This window comes from Manis pentadactyla, chromosome 8 (genome assembly GCF_030020395.1).
Source record: "Manis pentadactyla isolate mManPen7 chromosome 8, mManPen7.hap1, whole genome shotgun sequence".
Classification (NCBI taxonomy): Eukaryota; Metazoa; Chordata; class Mammalia; order Pholidota; family Manidae; genus Manis; species Manis pentadactyla.
The window spans coordinates 13156723-13172632 of record NC_080026.1 but is presented as its reverse complement, the minus strand read 5'-3'; the positions used below and the strand labels follow the sequence as shown (position 1 = coordinate 13172632).

The window sequence follows — 15910 nt, the reverse complement described above, 5'->3', positions numbered from 1 at the left end:
TTACCATTCACTGAGGTCTTGGCCCCCATGCTCCTCCCTGACATTCACTAAGGAGGTTCACCTTTCTCCTCCTGGTCCTACCATTGACTTAAGGATGTCTGTGTTCATGGGGATGACTTGGTCAGTTCCAAAGCCTTCTTGACTTCCTCTATTTCTATGTACTTTCACTTCTATGTACTTGAGTAACCTCTGTCACAACCACACTCTAGACTTTACATAACCCAGAACTGCACCACAGACACTGTAAACATGCCTTAGTGAATTCAGGCCAACATCATTTCCTGCATGAATTTCTGCAAGAAACTCACATCTCTAATCATTAATCCAATGTCATTTTTGTTACGTAAAAATCTGATATTGTTGCTAGTAGATTTAAAATCTTTCAATGCCTTCCCATTGCTTTCAATGAAAAGTTTTATTTGTTTATATCATCATGTTCCAAAGATTTAAGGCAGCTTGTGAAGATACATAATAAACAGACAGCTAAATAAAATGTTAAAGAGTGAAAGGAAAAAGAGAAACATAGGTGAAGATTGAAACAAGATAAAAAACAAAATTAAAACCCTTAAGTGGGGAAAAAAGTTACAAAAAAATATGGTCCCAGTTGTCTTAAAAATAAATATGTGTACATACAAAAAATAACTTGAAGGATATATACCACGAAACCATATTTATTGCTAGGTACTGGGATTACAAAGTAATACTAAGTATTAAATTATTACATAGGAGGCCTAGAAAATAGGCAAAAATGGCCTACAATTCTGAGAGGAATTGTAGGCCTAAAAAAAAAATTCTTATTGATCATAGCCAAAGCCTAAAAAAGTTATTATTGATCACAGCCAAAGCCTTCTTTATCATAAGGGCTCCTGTTTGCGCCACGTGTTTGTATATAGTGTTCGGAATTAATAGGAGACTAGTATTCATCACTGGGCTATGAGATGAGTGAGAGAGAGGTATCTAGGACACCTATCCAGGATCAGGTCTTGAGATGTGGTGAAACACTATTCTATTCCCTTTTAGAGTGGCTTAATTTCACTCTGTTGACTCTGCAAAAGATAAAAAGGTCTCTTCAACACCATCCACAGCGCTGCCACACACCCACCCCACCTGACTTTTTAATTCTTCCCTTTCTTCATTTCATTGGCAAAGAAGGACCATCAGCTCCTGATTCCAGATCAGTCTTTTATTAGAATAAATTAAAATAAATGCTCAGCTATGTATGTCTAGTAGAATTTTTTCATAGCCTAAACAATGAAGCACCAGATCCTTCAACAATGGAAAGATGATTGTCACTAAAAACAAATCTTCATGAAATTCATTCACTGGAGTAATATTTTACAGTCTTCTGTTTCTTTATTCTGATATGTGAGATGCTGTGTGCAATAAAAAAGGTCAAACCTGTCACTTCAGACTGAAGACTTACACCTTTTTTTTTTATAGTGGGAAACTTGCCTAATTCTTTTTGTTTTTTTCTTTTTCTTTTTTTTAATTAAAGTATCACTGGTATACACTCTTACGAAGGTTTCACATAAACAACATTATGGTTTCAACATTCACCCATATTATCAAGTTCTCCCCCCTCCACTGCAGTCACTGTCTGTCAGCATAGGAAGATGCTGTAGAGTCATTACTTGTGAAGACTTACATCTTGACTGGAGAGTCCGATCCACAGAGCAGAGTTAAGCGGAACCGCCTGCACAGTCAGGAATGCCTGCTGGTAAGGGTCTGTGATGCTCACCAGCTGCATGTTATTTTCCTGACATTCCCTTAGTGCATCAGACCAAGTCAGGGTCTTCAGGATTATTTTGTACAGATTATTTAGATACTTTACAGTGTCTGAAGTATTCTTCAAGGTCTGTGTGCTTTCAATTTCTGTGTGTAAAAGAAAAAAAAAACATGAAAATAAATCATTCAGCAAGTCACGGGACATACAAGTCACGGGACATACTTTCAAATTTCTCCCCATACTAATGTACTTCAAATATTACTTATCTACTCATTTATTTTTAGATTTTGAGTGGGGGGACTAGATACATCTGCTGTATACCTTCGTAAAAATGTGTGAGCCACAGCATTTGTTTTCTAAAATTAGAAAAATTTCTGTTTTAGTTGATCTGATTTAGGAAGGATAAAAGCTATAAATAAGAGAAGTCTGAAATAAGACTATGGGTTCAGCTTGTTATTAAGTATCTCCTTTGTTTGAACTGCTTTAACAACAGAAGGTGTTAGGTGTTCCCTTACAAACTTCTCATCTTGGAGAGCTCCCAGGGAAACACAGGAAACTACCCACAAGATGTGCTTGAATTACTGCTTCCAGTACTTCTCTGAATAAGGCAGCTACTCAAAAGTATGAGACAAATGAGCAAAGATAAATTTAACAAAAAGTTCTTCAGAAGTACATGAATTATCTAATTGAGGTTTTCATTGCATGACAAAGTTTTTGTTTTTAAATCATTTGTTGAGAACTTACTGTGATCAATGAAAGCAATTTAACACCTTTAAAAATATCTTTTTGAAAATATGGATGATTCTTATTTTTAAGTACATATTTTTATTTGGATAGAAGGCACAGACTGATCCACTTGTAATGTCTCACATCATTTTAAATACTAAATTTAACTGTGAATGTTTATACTGAAGTCAATTAAAGTCATTACATTTTTTTCTCCTCCTTTCCCCATGAAAGTAAAATCTGAAAACTGACAGAATAAAAAGAACAAAATTCAACCATAACTTATTATAATTAGACAACTCCTATTAACAAATTACATCTGATACTTAATTTTGGTATTGAAAAAAAATCACATCCTATTTGAGCTAATCTCATTCACTGAGCCAATATGGATAGAGCCATGATGAAATTTTAGGGAAGCTGTATGATTATAAATTAATATTGACTCACTTTTAAGATTGTTGTGAAAAAGTACTGTACATATCTAATAGCATAAAATACCACAGTGATCTAGGCGATAATGTGTACCTGCATACTTCTGACAGAGAGACACCGTGTGGTGATCGCTGCAGGAGGTAAAGTTCCACGTGCCAGTGAAAGGTGACGTTTGGAGGTTGAGTATGAGAGCACAGTGGTAGTGGGACTCTTCCTCAAAAAACTAAGCAAAAAGGCAAATCTGTATAAGAAATCATGAAACCCTCAGTCTGAAGGCCTTAGCAAGAGAATGTTACATTCCAAATTGGATTTTTCCTCCTGTAAAAAATCCCGTGAAGGAGCTGACTGTGAAATTGCTAAGGAAATCCTGGTAAATTTCCAAAGTATGGGAAGAGGGCAGTTAACTTTACAAATTATAAAACAAAGTAGTGCAATATTGATAAATATATCTTTGAAACAGATAAAGAAAAATAGAAGATGAAAACATAATTATATTACTCTGCGATCACTCTTGACATCTCAAGTAGGCAAAAACGTAATGACTATTAATTCAAATTATTAGATGTTTATAAACTTTTTACAATGAAAACTGTACCACACAACAGAGAACTCACCTTAAAACTTTGATCTTATACTAGTCACTACAAAAATTTCCATAAATGTATCTAGCTTTCATTTCTCTTACCACAAATCAGTAATACTAGACATGAAAGTTTATTCAATACTTCTCTGTAGTTAGAAGCACACTAAGAAAAATAAGAAAAGTAAGCTTATCCCTGGAGCTAAAGATTAAAAAAAAAAATCAACACAAGCTACTCAATAAACATTGAACCAAAACTGAAATAAAATAATTACAGGAAAGGATAACATGAGGAATATTACAAGGGACATGAGTAAAACTTTATGAGGAGTCAAGCATGTATTATTAAATATGTTCTATATTTTTTAAAGGAAAGATGAGCAAATAATTCAATATAGAAAGTGAACAACAATATAACTTGAAGGATAGAAAAATGTAGTAGTATTTGTAAATACATTGAAAGCAATACAAGTATAGGGTGAAGACGAAAGAGAAAATCATTAACATACACCAGTTTTTGTAAAAATATACATAAGAAAAAATAAAAATAATCAAAATAAGATAGGGATATTTTAAAAGATAATAGCATACACAACTTTATTCTACTATATTTGAAAATTTACATGAAACAGACAACCTGGAAAAATACAAATGAGCACAATTGTTAAAAGGAGAAGTTGAAACACAAAAAGGTACCAGAAACTTAGGAGGAAACTGAAAATTAATAACAACTCATTTTTAAAACCATGTGTCAGGTACACTGCTAAACGCTTTCAATGAATTCTTATGTAATCCTCACATTGTGTTGCAGCTACAATGGTATCAGAGTTTGCAGATGAAAAACCGGGGCTTAAAAGCAGCTAAGTGAACTTCCAAGGCATGTTAAACGGGTGAATGGAATTCAAACCCAAACAATGTGATTCCAGAGTTTAGTTAGGCCCTCAACTACTGCATTAAATCCCTTTATTATGAAAGAATCATTTCTAAAAAGAGTTCTAACATCGCATGTTTCTGTAGGTAGTTCCTTCAGTCTTTCAGGGAAATATATCCCTAAGCTGAATCATAATTTCAAAACAGAAAGGCAGAAAGCTCCCTAGTTCATCTTATGAAGCTGACATGACTGGGGAAAAAAAATCTGACAATACAGCATAAAAAATCATATTTATGAACAGAGATGAAAACATTTACTCCCAAATAAAATTCTAACAAATCCAACTCAGTAAAATAGTAAAATAATAATCCATTCTGAGTACCTAGATTTTATAAGAAGATAAAGATGGTTTAATGTCTTACACACATATTAATATATTATACACATATCATTATTACACATTATTAATGTATTATACACATATCAATAGGTTTAATGGGAAAAATTATATGCCAATTTCAATAGATGCTGGAATCAAGTTTTAGAAAATCCACCACTTATTCCTAAACAAAAATCTAAAATAAGATAGTTATAGAAAACAATGTATTTTAAACAAAGACTCAGCATCATATATAACAATGAAAGGCTGCAGACAACCCCATTAAAGTCCAGATGAAGTCTAGGATGGTGGGTATTACTCCTGATCTTTAACACAGTTCTGGAAGTCCTACTGTATGTAGTGAAGCATGAATAAAAAAGGAAATATGTGCATAAGCTACAAGGGTAAGTGTTGCTTCCTGAAACTTTTGTTTCAATTCAATGTCTACATGTGGAATAATGATTTAAATGTATTTCTTACTATGGGTCATTGTTGAAAGTTTAAAAGCTACCAGCCTAAGTGCAAGTGGGGGATCAGGGTTGATATTTTTCTTGATTGTGTTTACTCTCCTATAACTTCCAAATTTTCTACAATAACCAAGCATTATTTTGATATTTACTTTGTACGTAATCATGATTATGATTTTTTGTACATAACTCATGATTCGGAGTTCCTTGGCCACCATCCTCAACCTTTACCGCATTACACTGTATCGGGAGCATCAGTTGATTATTGTCTAGGACATATTTTGGGAATTCAACTTTAATTTCTTAATCTCTGTCCTTTGTGCAGAAGGTAGTTCGTATCCTTATGCCTAGGGATACATAGGGAGAGCAGAAGCAGCAGGGGGCGTCACGGTACACGGTAGTTATTGTTCACAGAATGCCATCCTCCTTCCTAGAGCTTCTTTACATTTAGCTCTTAGGGAAAAGGATCAGTAACGATCAGTTTTGTACTTTTGCCTCAGAATACAGTCCCAAATCCCAAAATGTTAAGTAAAGCGTTTATATTTGCTTCTATTTACAACTCACTACTCGATGGTTTTATGTGATTGTGAAGTAAGTGCCATGGAATCTGATGCCACTGTGAAAGCAAGGGCATCCACCCGAGGGCTGGGGAGCTCCTACTGCAGTTCTTTTTGTTCTTCTGACAGTACTATTGAGATACAATTCATAGGTGATACAATCCACCCATTTAAAGCATACATTCCATAGTTCCTAGTATATCACAGAGTCGTGCAACCATTTCCCAATCAATTTTAAGACATTTTCACTACCCCCTAAAGAAATCTCATACCCTTTAGCCATCACCCCCTATCCTTCCATCTTCCTTAGTCTCTGGCAACCATGAATCTACATTTTACCTCATAGATGTGCCTATTCTGGACATTTCCTACAAATGGACTCTACAATAGGCCCTTGTTCTTAATCCAATCATTTATGGAAGACGGGTATTTCACAGAGGTATATAGATTACTGAGTCAAAAACCTTACATTTGTTGGTATTCTTGGTCTCCAGCCAACCACCAGTGGGTGAAAGTTACTATATGTGAGCTCTTTGTTATCTGTCCATTTGTTTATCCTTTCGTAGGCAGTCCAGCGCAAACCAATCCACAAAGTCGCTTCCATATCCGGAAGCAAGTATGTAATAAAGTCTGTCAGAAAGAAATTTTTTTTAAAAAGCATTTGATATATTCAATTTAAAAGTATACTAAAAATGTCAGTGAATACTTCTTGCTTATCTAACTACCAAGATAGTGTTTTACCTATTTCATAAAAAAGTAGTTTAATAAGGTTTTTATATGTTAATTCCCCACAGCCTCCCAAAACTAACCCCCAGAGCAGAATAAAAGATGTTCCCAAAACAATTCTGCTACCTTGTTCTCTCTGGCTCAACACTGAAGGGAGGGTGCCACCATAGCTGTGACAAATATCACTCGCTTGAGAAAATGTGAGAGTCTTGGGTTTGATCTTTAGAAAACACTGTAAACAAAAAACATACGTAAGGCATAGAATTCCAAGCATGGGAAAGCTCACTTGGGAAGTAAATGCTCATCTTTTAGATGGTTGCTAATTTTCAGGCTGTGAGGTACAGAAATTTACAAAGTAGAACTGTAAGAATGCAGATCTACGTTCTCAGTTTAAACAACTGAAAAGTGATCTCCAAGCTATTGTCTTTAAAAATCTCAACAAAACATTTGTTGAGTCCTATGTGCTAAACAGTTTGCATTATATTATCTCATTTATTTCTCACAACAAATGGAGAAACTGAGGCACAGGGAAGTTAAATGACTTTGCCAGTAAGTGAAATAGCCATACAGTGGTCTAGTCATCATTTAGATTCTATTCCATCTGATTTCAAAGTCTGCACTCTTAATTGTTACCTACTTATATTTAAAAAAAAAAACCACGTTTTAAAAGAAACTAGCCCTCTTTCTGTTGGCAGGATATTTTAATTCAACTTCACATCAGTTATGTAAATAAATTTAGTCCCAGTACCTTAGCAGAAAAAAAAAGATTGTCCTAATCTTAAAAAGTTAAAATATATCCCTAATTTTTTAACTTTAAAATGCTTTCAGCCATCAGACACATGCCTTCCTTTTCCTTTTTGATATTATAATCATATTAATATGTAGTAGTATGTCCCAAATTGTATTCCTTGAAACATTCTACAAAATGTGATTTTCTTTTCAGCCTCCATACAAACTAGAGTGACCAATGCGATAGAAGTCATTGGGTGGCTTCTAGAAAAGGCTCTAGATGCAACACCTTGAATTTAAGCTTAGAAGCCTTATGCTAAGAATGGTGGATCAGAAAGACAAAAGGGGTCTGGTTTTGAAGACTTTTTGGAGTTTCCATACCAAGACAAGCCTGCTTACCTTCAAACTTCTTTTATGTGAGTGAGAGAAAAAAATGTTTTAATATACTGTAGCAATCTTACTCTTTAGCAGCAAAATGCATTTCCTAAGAGTATCTATACCAATATGGACTATGCATCTCAAAGATGCAAGCATGGAATGCAGCATTTCCCAAACCTAGGCAAGAGCAAGGATTAACATTTTGTTAGCATATGTGTAGTTCCCAAAAAGTAGGTTTAATTTGATTGGTCGATGCTGCTTGGATGTTTTCCTTAAAGGGGAAAATTTATAAGCCAGAAATTAAGTCAGTTTCCTACATGCCATAGAGATCGTCCTGACTCTTCAATGCATCACTCTTCTTGACATATCAACTTCAGTAATTTAAGTTTTAGGAGCAACAGAGAAGGAACACAGTACTTTGAAAGATCTGTAGATATGACTAACTTGAGAGTTAACTTGCAGTGTAGAGGATCAGGTGAGATACTGAAATATGCAGAGGCTGTCTTAGTGAAGTTATTATCTGATGGGTGGACACTCTGCCACAGGCCATACAACCATCATGAAAGCAATCATCACTTCCACAATGCAGCAGTTCTCTTTTTACCTTATTCTGAAAAGTAATCCAGTCCCCAGAGCACTGTATTTTAGCTGCAGAATCTGGACTATACTTCTCTAATGAAGACACATTATATTTTTCACAGATGAAAGGCAACTTGGTTTTACAGTCTGCTGGTTTATTTAAGTCTGAGAAATGAAAAGCAGGATTACTGTGGTGAGAGTTTTCCATTCAGCACATTTTAAAAATAATCCAGTAGTAAGAAAAGTCTCTTTATATTAATTTTTTCCATATGGTTAAAATATATTCCTTTTCTTCTCTAGCCATTTTTGTCTTCTATTATTATTCATGTAAGTAGGTCACAGCATACCAATATTGTCTATTAAGTGCACATGTGTGGCATAATGACTACAGTTCTTGAAGGCAGGAAATAGGGAGTTGAAACAGAAGGCTAATGGTGGGGAAAGAGACCTCAGCTATTTTAGAACTGCTGCCTATTTAGCTTTGAAAAATTTTCCATATGCTTATCAGTTATGAAAGCGGTAAGTTTATTTGTAAAGAACCACTTTAAGATAAAGGAAGTCAAAATATTCACAGTGAACAGTACCTTTATTTGCATTTGGAATTTGAGCTATTATCATTAGCAATAAATCAGAACAGGATGAAGTTATTAAACACATAAAAGGAAAACAAGATTAAGCTAGTAATTGAACCTGAAGTTCACATATTACATAATCAGCATTAAAGGATTTGGAATTAACTTACCACTAAACCAAGTCTTGGCAGACATGTACAAGCATTCCTCTCCAAACGTTATAGGAAAGTGATGCCATAAATACCGTGAACTGAAAGAAAACAAGAGATTTGACAACTTGTAATGGGCTACATGTTCCATTTTGTTTTTTACTGCAATTTTAACCCTAATGTTACACCATTATTTTATACCACGTTTTTCTTGAGGCTAATATGCAAAAGGACTCGGTTTCTCTAGTCTAGGCAGTTAATGGATTAATATTCAAAACTAATTATAAATAGTAATCCATTCAGTAAAAAGGGAACTTGGGACTGTTTCTTTTTAATAACTTTACAAAGGCGGCCTCAGCAATGTCACGTACTGATATATAAAACGCCGATGGATTGGCTGCTCCATAGTTCTCACCCACCACTTCTGCTCATCACCAGATATCTGAAAAACAAGGAAACAAACACATACTCGTACATATGCTAAGCTTTCCAGGAGAATTTTAATTTAAACGTTCTGTCTCACCATAACCACAAAACACTAAAATTTACTGTAGTAAATTTAAAAACCATTACATTACTTTAATTTCTATATTACACAAACCAGGTCCTTTCACCAAAAAAGTAGTTTGAAAATTCTGTATGTTCACAGGCCCTATTTTGCATACAGAAACTATGGTCACTATGATTATGGGCATACATCAGTCGGACATGCAATATCCTATGGCAACTAATTATAAATTTAAAAATAAGTTACTTTTCCTCCAAAAAACTGTGTTGCAAAGTTAGTTATTAGTAGAAACAGAAACTCAAGTTGACCATCATGTTAACTTTAGTAAAAAAATGTGACAAGGGATTAGACTAATCTTAGTATCTTTTGATACTCACAAATTGACATTTATAACCATTCTTGAATATTTTAAAACATTAAGCAATTTTATTTCACTTTTTCAACATGAAACAAGAAATTTGGATGTTGTTGGGCAAATTTTACATGTGAGGAACATTTAACTTTTGTAGATTTTGGCGAGATTTTTGAAATATTTTCCAAAAGTAAGAAAAATATTTAAAAAGAGATTCTTTTCAATTACATTGGCTATTTTGTTTTTGATGGCCTTCAGTCCTGCAAAAGATGTTAAAGTAGCCAGAGAGCTGTGATTGCTAGCACAATACAGGGCAGCTTCTTCATAGTTTAAGTGAAGATGAGCCACAAACCAGTATTCACTCCCTTCTATTACGACTGGAGGTCCATGAGTTCCAGCGTGCTCTGAAGAAGAAGAATACCAGAGTTATGACTGCAAACCAAACACTACCCTCTATGCATGGATGAATGTGCAAAACTATTCACATACAGTAATCCATTTAGGTTATTGGCTCTCCCTGGCCAGGGTGGTGCTGCCTGGAAGGAACCAACGATTCTCGAGCCACGAATGACGCTGCCATGAGTCCTGTACTCACAGAGGAGCACAAGTCCAGCTTCACAGCCTCATCCCACACCAGCCCGTCACCTTCCCTGCCTGCAGATACCTCATTGCACTTGAAGATGGGCTAGAGAAGAAGGAGGCACGTAGGCCTGGGCTTCAGTAGTTAAGTAAATACATTATTGAAAAGGTAAAAGCAGCTTTAGCTAAATTTCAATTTTCTTAACTCACCTGGATTGTACCAGTCTGGTGTCTTTGGAGTACGGCCTGTAAAAGGAAGAAAGCAAGTGGCTTAAGTTTAGCATCCAATCAGATTATAGCACACTGTAAGTAATTGCCTTTAATGGACTCAAGAGGCTTTTCGGTATGCTGAGGTTTGTCTGTTTCTGGTCAAACCCTTTCCTTTCAGGTTACAATCACTTCAGTTAGAATTCTATGGAGCCTGTGCTAAAACTGTTTAATGGCAATCAAAAAACAGTTGTCCACCTTATATCATGGAAATCACAAAGGAAGACTAGATGGATAAAATATAGCTAATAATTAGAAGTATAAATAAGTAAATGAATATACTGTGTATATTACATAATAGAAGCACTAAGGAATGGGTGACAAGACCACCATCACTGCAGGATGAGTTATTCGGGAACTATTTCTCCATCAAATGCAATCTGAGTAATGGTTCTGAAAACCTGGGTTGGCAGTTTATTGTCTCCCAGGGTACCCTTGAAACCAATGTACAACGATCCAGTACCAAACCTTTTGAGAAGGTGAGAAACAAAACTGAGAGAAAAATAATAAAAATCACCCAGGTTTCCAGGATGGAAACAGAGGAAATGTGGTATATTACAAAGAATTATGGGCTTTGAAGTTGGGTGGGTCAGTATCTAGATGCCCTCAGACCCTTCGCTGCTGTGGACCTTTCGATCAGTTGCTTAACTCCCTGGGCCTAAACGTTTTACTCTTAAAAAACAGGACTCCACTATCTAACCTACAAAGACAGTGTGGAATCAGGTAAGATCACCTGACACAGCCCCAGGGCCCAGTTCTAGGAGCGGAAGCGTTCCCCCCAGGATGTTAGCTGCTTTCCTCTCCCTTTTCATTCTGGTTTCAAGTCAAAGCCATAGCTTAGTGAATCTTAGAAATTACAGCCTAGACGAGTTGTTCTTAAGTTTGCTGTTATATTAGGGCCCACTGCACAGGAAGGCCCCACTCAAGAGGACTGCCTGCATATCCAGCGTCTTTCGGTTTCTCTCTCTGAGTCAGACTTTGCATATTGTATAATTTCTATCAACAACGCTGCAAATCAGTTAAATGTATTCATAGTTTCTTGTTTGCAGTCTTGTCAAAGGGTTCTGCTCATTTGTGTGTTGGAGAAGTTACGTCTAACCTTTAGACTTCTTTAAATTAGTGAGAAAAGCAGAATGCAGTGTTTTTTTTTTTTACACTAGATTAATATGTATGTGCATACAGGGTACCAAGAAATATATTAAGTTGTGGTTGTGTAGTGGTGGCACTGTAAGTAATTTTCCTAAACACATTTTATGAGCCTTATTTTTTATACTGTTTACTCAATTAAAAAAGAATATTTAAAAAGTATATATATCTATAGTGGTTATGTGTATATATATAGAGAGACACACACATAGTGGTTACAGATATATATATCCATAGTGGCCTATTTAAATATTTTAGATTGCCAAAATATCCCTTTTGGAGAAAAGGGGACAAATTAGAACCAGTAGAATCAGACAATAAAAAAGGCAAGAGTTAGAGAAAAGGTCTGGAGATGTAGGCTTTTTAAGAAAACCAGAAAATACAGATTAATACAGAAGTATCTAGTTAAGCAGACTTTGGGCTGCTCTAATAACCAAGAAAATATCCAAGTAGATAAATGTGACAAATCCTAACTTAGAGACTTAGGGACTATCAAAGGGGAGTTAACATTTAAACCCTGGGTCAAGCAATCATTGGCTGCTTCAAATGATTGCAAAAAGGGTGAGACAGGAAGTTCTCTAGGTTTTAATTTTGTTTCTGCATGGGGAGAGCAGGGGTGGTGCAATTATTTAGAAGATTTATTTGATTAATTGGTTTATGTTTGCTAAGTTAGTGAAGCCCCTTTTCTTTTGTTTAAAATAAAAATGTATAGAAAAGAGAAAACCACACTCTCTTCAGAACGTTGCCTGTGGTTACGGGTTTGTCGTGTCTAAGGCTGCCCTGGTGTAAACTCTTGGGTTTGCCCCACCATTCAGACGGGGCGGGGGAAGCGGCTACCACTGAGGGCACGCTTTGGAGGGGGCAATGACATGCTCTGTGGCGTGCTAGCAAACACCAGAGACTAATGTGAGCATCACTACAAAGGCTTCAGACCAGACACTGTCCAAGTTAATTATGCATGCTCCTGTTCCAGTTGTTTAAAGGTTATACATACTGGTTTTCCATTGATCCTCTTTCAGGTTCAATCAAATAATCAGGAATAACTTGGGTATAATCTCTCCTTTAGAAAAACGCCATCAGCGCGCACACACACACACACACACTCTCTCTTTCTCTCTCTCTCTCTCTCTCTCTCTCCCTCTTTCCTTCTTTATTAATGGCCTGCCAGCATGCCTCTGTGAAAGAGGCTTGCTAGTTACTGTACTGGATGTCACATCTGAAGGTCTTTTGAAGGTATGTGGTGGCCCTTTTTTAAGGGAAGAAACCAGTCTTCTAATAGGTAGTTCCATGATATAACCTGTGGGTTCTTTGAGAACTTGCAGGAGGATATACCCTTAGTTTTAATGATCTGTTTACATTCAGTCCAGAGATTCATTTTAGAGCTTTCTGTGCAGTTACCACAGATTCTAATATAATTAGAACCTTCTGTGCATAGCAACTGGTTTTAATATAATTTAAATAACCAATAAAAATTATTTTAACATCATTAAAAAATAATTTGGGGTTAAAAATCTTAACGTTTTCCCTAATATTTCTTCAACATTTTCCTAGTCAAAAGCTGAGTAAAAGGTATCTATTTATTTTCCTTTCTCTCTATTTGTCATCACCAAAGCCTCTACTATCAAGCTTATGGTTTCCTGAATTTGAATTTGAATTTCCTAAACTATTAGCAGTTTTGGAGTTTATTGAAAATTGCTTCCACATTTTGCAAGGACCTGCCAAAATTTGATTTCTTACTCTTGCTTCATTCTTCCCAAGTTTATCTTCATTTTGTTCTTCATTTTGCATGGAAATTAACATTAAAATGATTCCCTCTGTTTGTGTCTTCTTTTACTTGAAATAATCTTTCATTCCAAAATCTAATTTCTCTAAATTACCCTTAAATTTTATCTTCAACACAAAGTCCTTCATGATCAAAGAGGAAGGTATCATCTAATTCTAGTAAGCCAGCCTTCCACTAGGGGTAGGAGTCAGGTAGGACGGAGCTTAATATATTAATTGCATCTACTGGTGGTTCAGCATTCACAGTGTTCATGTGAGAAGACTGTGAAGAGGACTGACTACCACTTACCTTTGGGAATTTGGCACACCCATTCAAGTCTTGTATCACAAGCAACAGGCTTTAAATAAATAAATTCCCTGTCATCAAAGAAATGCCAGCTTCTTCTCCATGGCCTGTCAATGACCTAAAGGAGAAAGAGGATTCCAGAATATTTTGAAGTTGATGCAGCCCTCCTAAAATACTAAACTTTAAGTCCTAGGTCTTTAACTTGATTAAGCACCTAGATATTTGTTTAATGAATGAACACACGAATGAATACAGTGTTTAAACAGTAACAGTCTAACTAAGAGCCTTCAAAGGGGCTGATAAAGGAAATATATCATATGGTCATGTTTATGTCCAAACGCAAATTATTGGGTTTTTTTCCTGTTTTTGTTGATATGAAATTGTAGAATTTTTGCACTTTAAATTTGGAAAAGTCCAAGCTAGAAAAGAGTGTTTTAGTTCAGTGGTTTCTAAATGGTAGCTGTGATTAAAGCAGATCTATGAAAAAAATGACATACAAGTCTCACATGAGGGGCCAAGGCTCCTTCTTCGGTGTTTCTCTGCATTGCTGGGATGTTCCCGCCCCCCACATGATCCAAGGTCGTTCCCTTCACATTCCAGCCAGCCAGCAAGGGAGAAGGGAGGGGGACAGGAGGGCATGACCTGGGAGGGGCATCTATCACTTTTTGGACTATGTTCTCTTAAGGCCAAGATGTGGTGGCAGGCGAGTTAAGATTCTCCTTCCAGAACCCTGATCTGGCTGGCTTTGTTTCTGATGCAGGCATCTCTTTTATTTGCTTTTTTTGGTGGATTTCCAAATCTCTTCATGCATGGGGACTCTACTTACAGAGAACATAGTTTCGTGCATCAGTTTTCTAGAACTTTATATGCTTCTCTGAAGTTTTACCTTTTTATGTATTAATTTGGGAATTTTATTAAAATGGCATGATACTATACAGTTTATTACTAGAACAGTAACTTTGAAAATAGTGCTTTCCGATGGACTTCTCAGTTCTTCGTCTCAACCTTCCTACAATATTCCTGGTCACTCATCTTCTTGAATCTCTTCCCTGGGCTTGCAGAGTAAAGACATTACCTAGATGTCTCCTCTTTCCTCGTCTTCTTACATTTTATGTGTTGGTGATTCTCCCACATCCACCCTTGGCCCTTTATGTTTCTTTTTTAACATGCATTTTCCTTCACCTCCAGTCTCTTGATTTCAACTTACTATAGGGTGTTTCTCACTGTTACCTTGGATTCAAAATATCTAAATTAAAATTAAAATGTACTTTAAAAAAAATAAACCAGTGCCCCTCTGTTTCTATAAATGCCTAGTCATACAGCATAGTGGACCCAGACACATGGAGTACAATCTCAGTTCTGTAACCATGTATTCAGAACTCAAATTTCTTCCGTATTTCTAATGCATATGGTAAAAGACCCTACTGCACAAGGCTGGTTAAGTATTAAGTGAAACAGTATATGTGGCCTGCCTAGCACTCTGTCTAGCTCATGAGTCAGCAAGCACCAACTACTGCTGTCAGCACCACCACCATCACCGTCATTACTCTCCCCAAACAGTCTTGTTCTTGGATAAAACTTACACTTTGCCTGTCATAGCCCTCGTAACTGCTTGTTACTTGTCTTTATCTCCTGCTAGACTGTAACTTGTATGAAGATAATGACTGTTTTAAGCCTTGTCATGTTGTATCTCCCAAGCACCATAAACTGCGTGGACATGCTATTTATGGGATGAATAAATTAATGAATTCTGCAAAGGAAGGTGCCTAACTCATCTTTATGTCTTCCAGTCCAATCTGCTGCATCTTAAAATCCATCTCAAGATGAATCTTCTTTATACCTTCCTTGGTTAATTTCAAAAACCTTTGATAATACTCTTCTGCCTACCCAAAAATGTATGAACTTCTTAATTTGGCATCAATCTAATTTCCCAACTTTGTTTTCAGCCACAGCACCAAAAGCTTTCTTGATCTGTATTCAGTTCTCACTGCGTTAGTCTCTCCCTTCTACTCCCACTTGGTTTTATGCCACCTCCTGGTACCATTGCCCCGTTAAAAAGCCTTACCCTATCCTACCTATGCAAAATCTATCCATCCTAAAGGTCCAGTTCAAGTCC

General features: G+C 36.0%; 1 protein-coding gene across 4 annotated transcripts in view; it reads right to left on the bottom strand.

Annotated features, from left to right (window-relative positions):
• Positions 1 to 15910, bottom strand: part of LOC118911699 (CD302 antigen) — a 114313-nt gene that overhangs the window by 60135 nt on the left and 38268 nt on the right. For all 4 annotated transcript variants that reach the window (XM_057505539.1, XM_057505540.1, XM_036884037.2 and 1 more), the window contains exons 16-25: positions 13798 to 13912; positions 10524 to 10559; positions 9963 to 10138; positions 9246 to 9316; positions 8896 to 8975; positions 8179 to 8318; positions 6594 to 6699; positions 6211 to 6371; positions 2981 to 3110; positions 1646 to 1872 (exon numbers count right to left, since the gene is read on the bottom strand). In XM_057505539.1, coding sequence (XP_057361522.1) covers positions 1646 to 1872; positions 2981 to 3110; positions 6211 to 6371; positions 6594 to 6699; positions 8179 to 8318; positions 8896 to 8975; positions 9246 to 9316; positions 9963 to 10138; positions 10524 to 10559; positions 13798 to 13912 — 1242 coding nt within the window. The remainder of the gene's footprint in view (positions 1 to 1645; positions 1873 to 2980; positions 3111 to 6210; positions 6372 to 6593; positions 6700 to 8178; positions 8319 to 8895; positions 8976 to 9245; positions 9317 to 9962; positions 10139 to 10523; positions 10560 to 13797; positions 13913 to 15910) is intronic.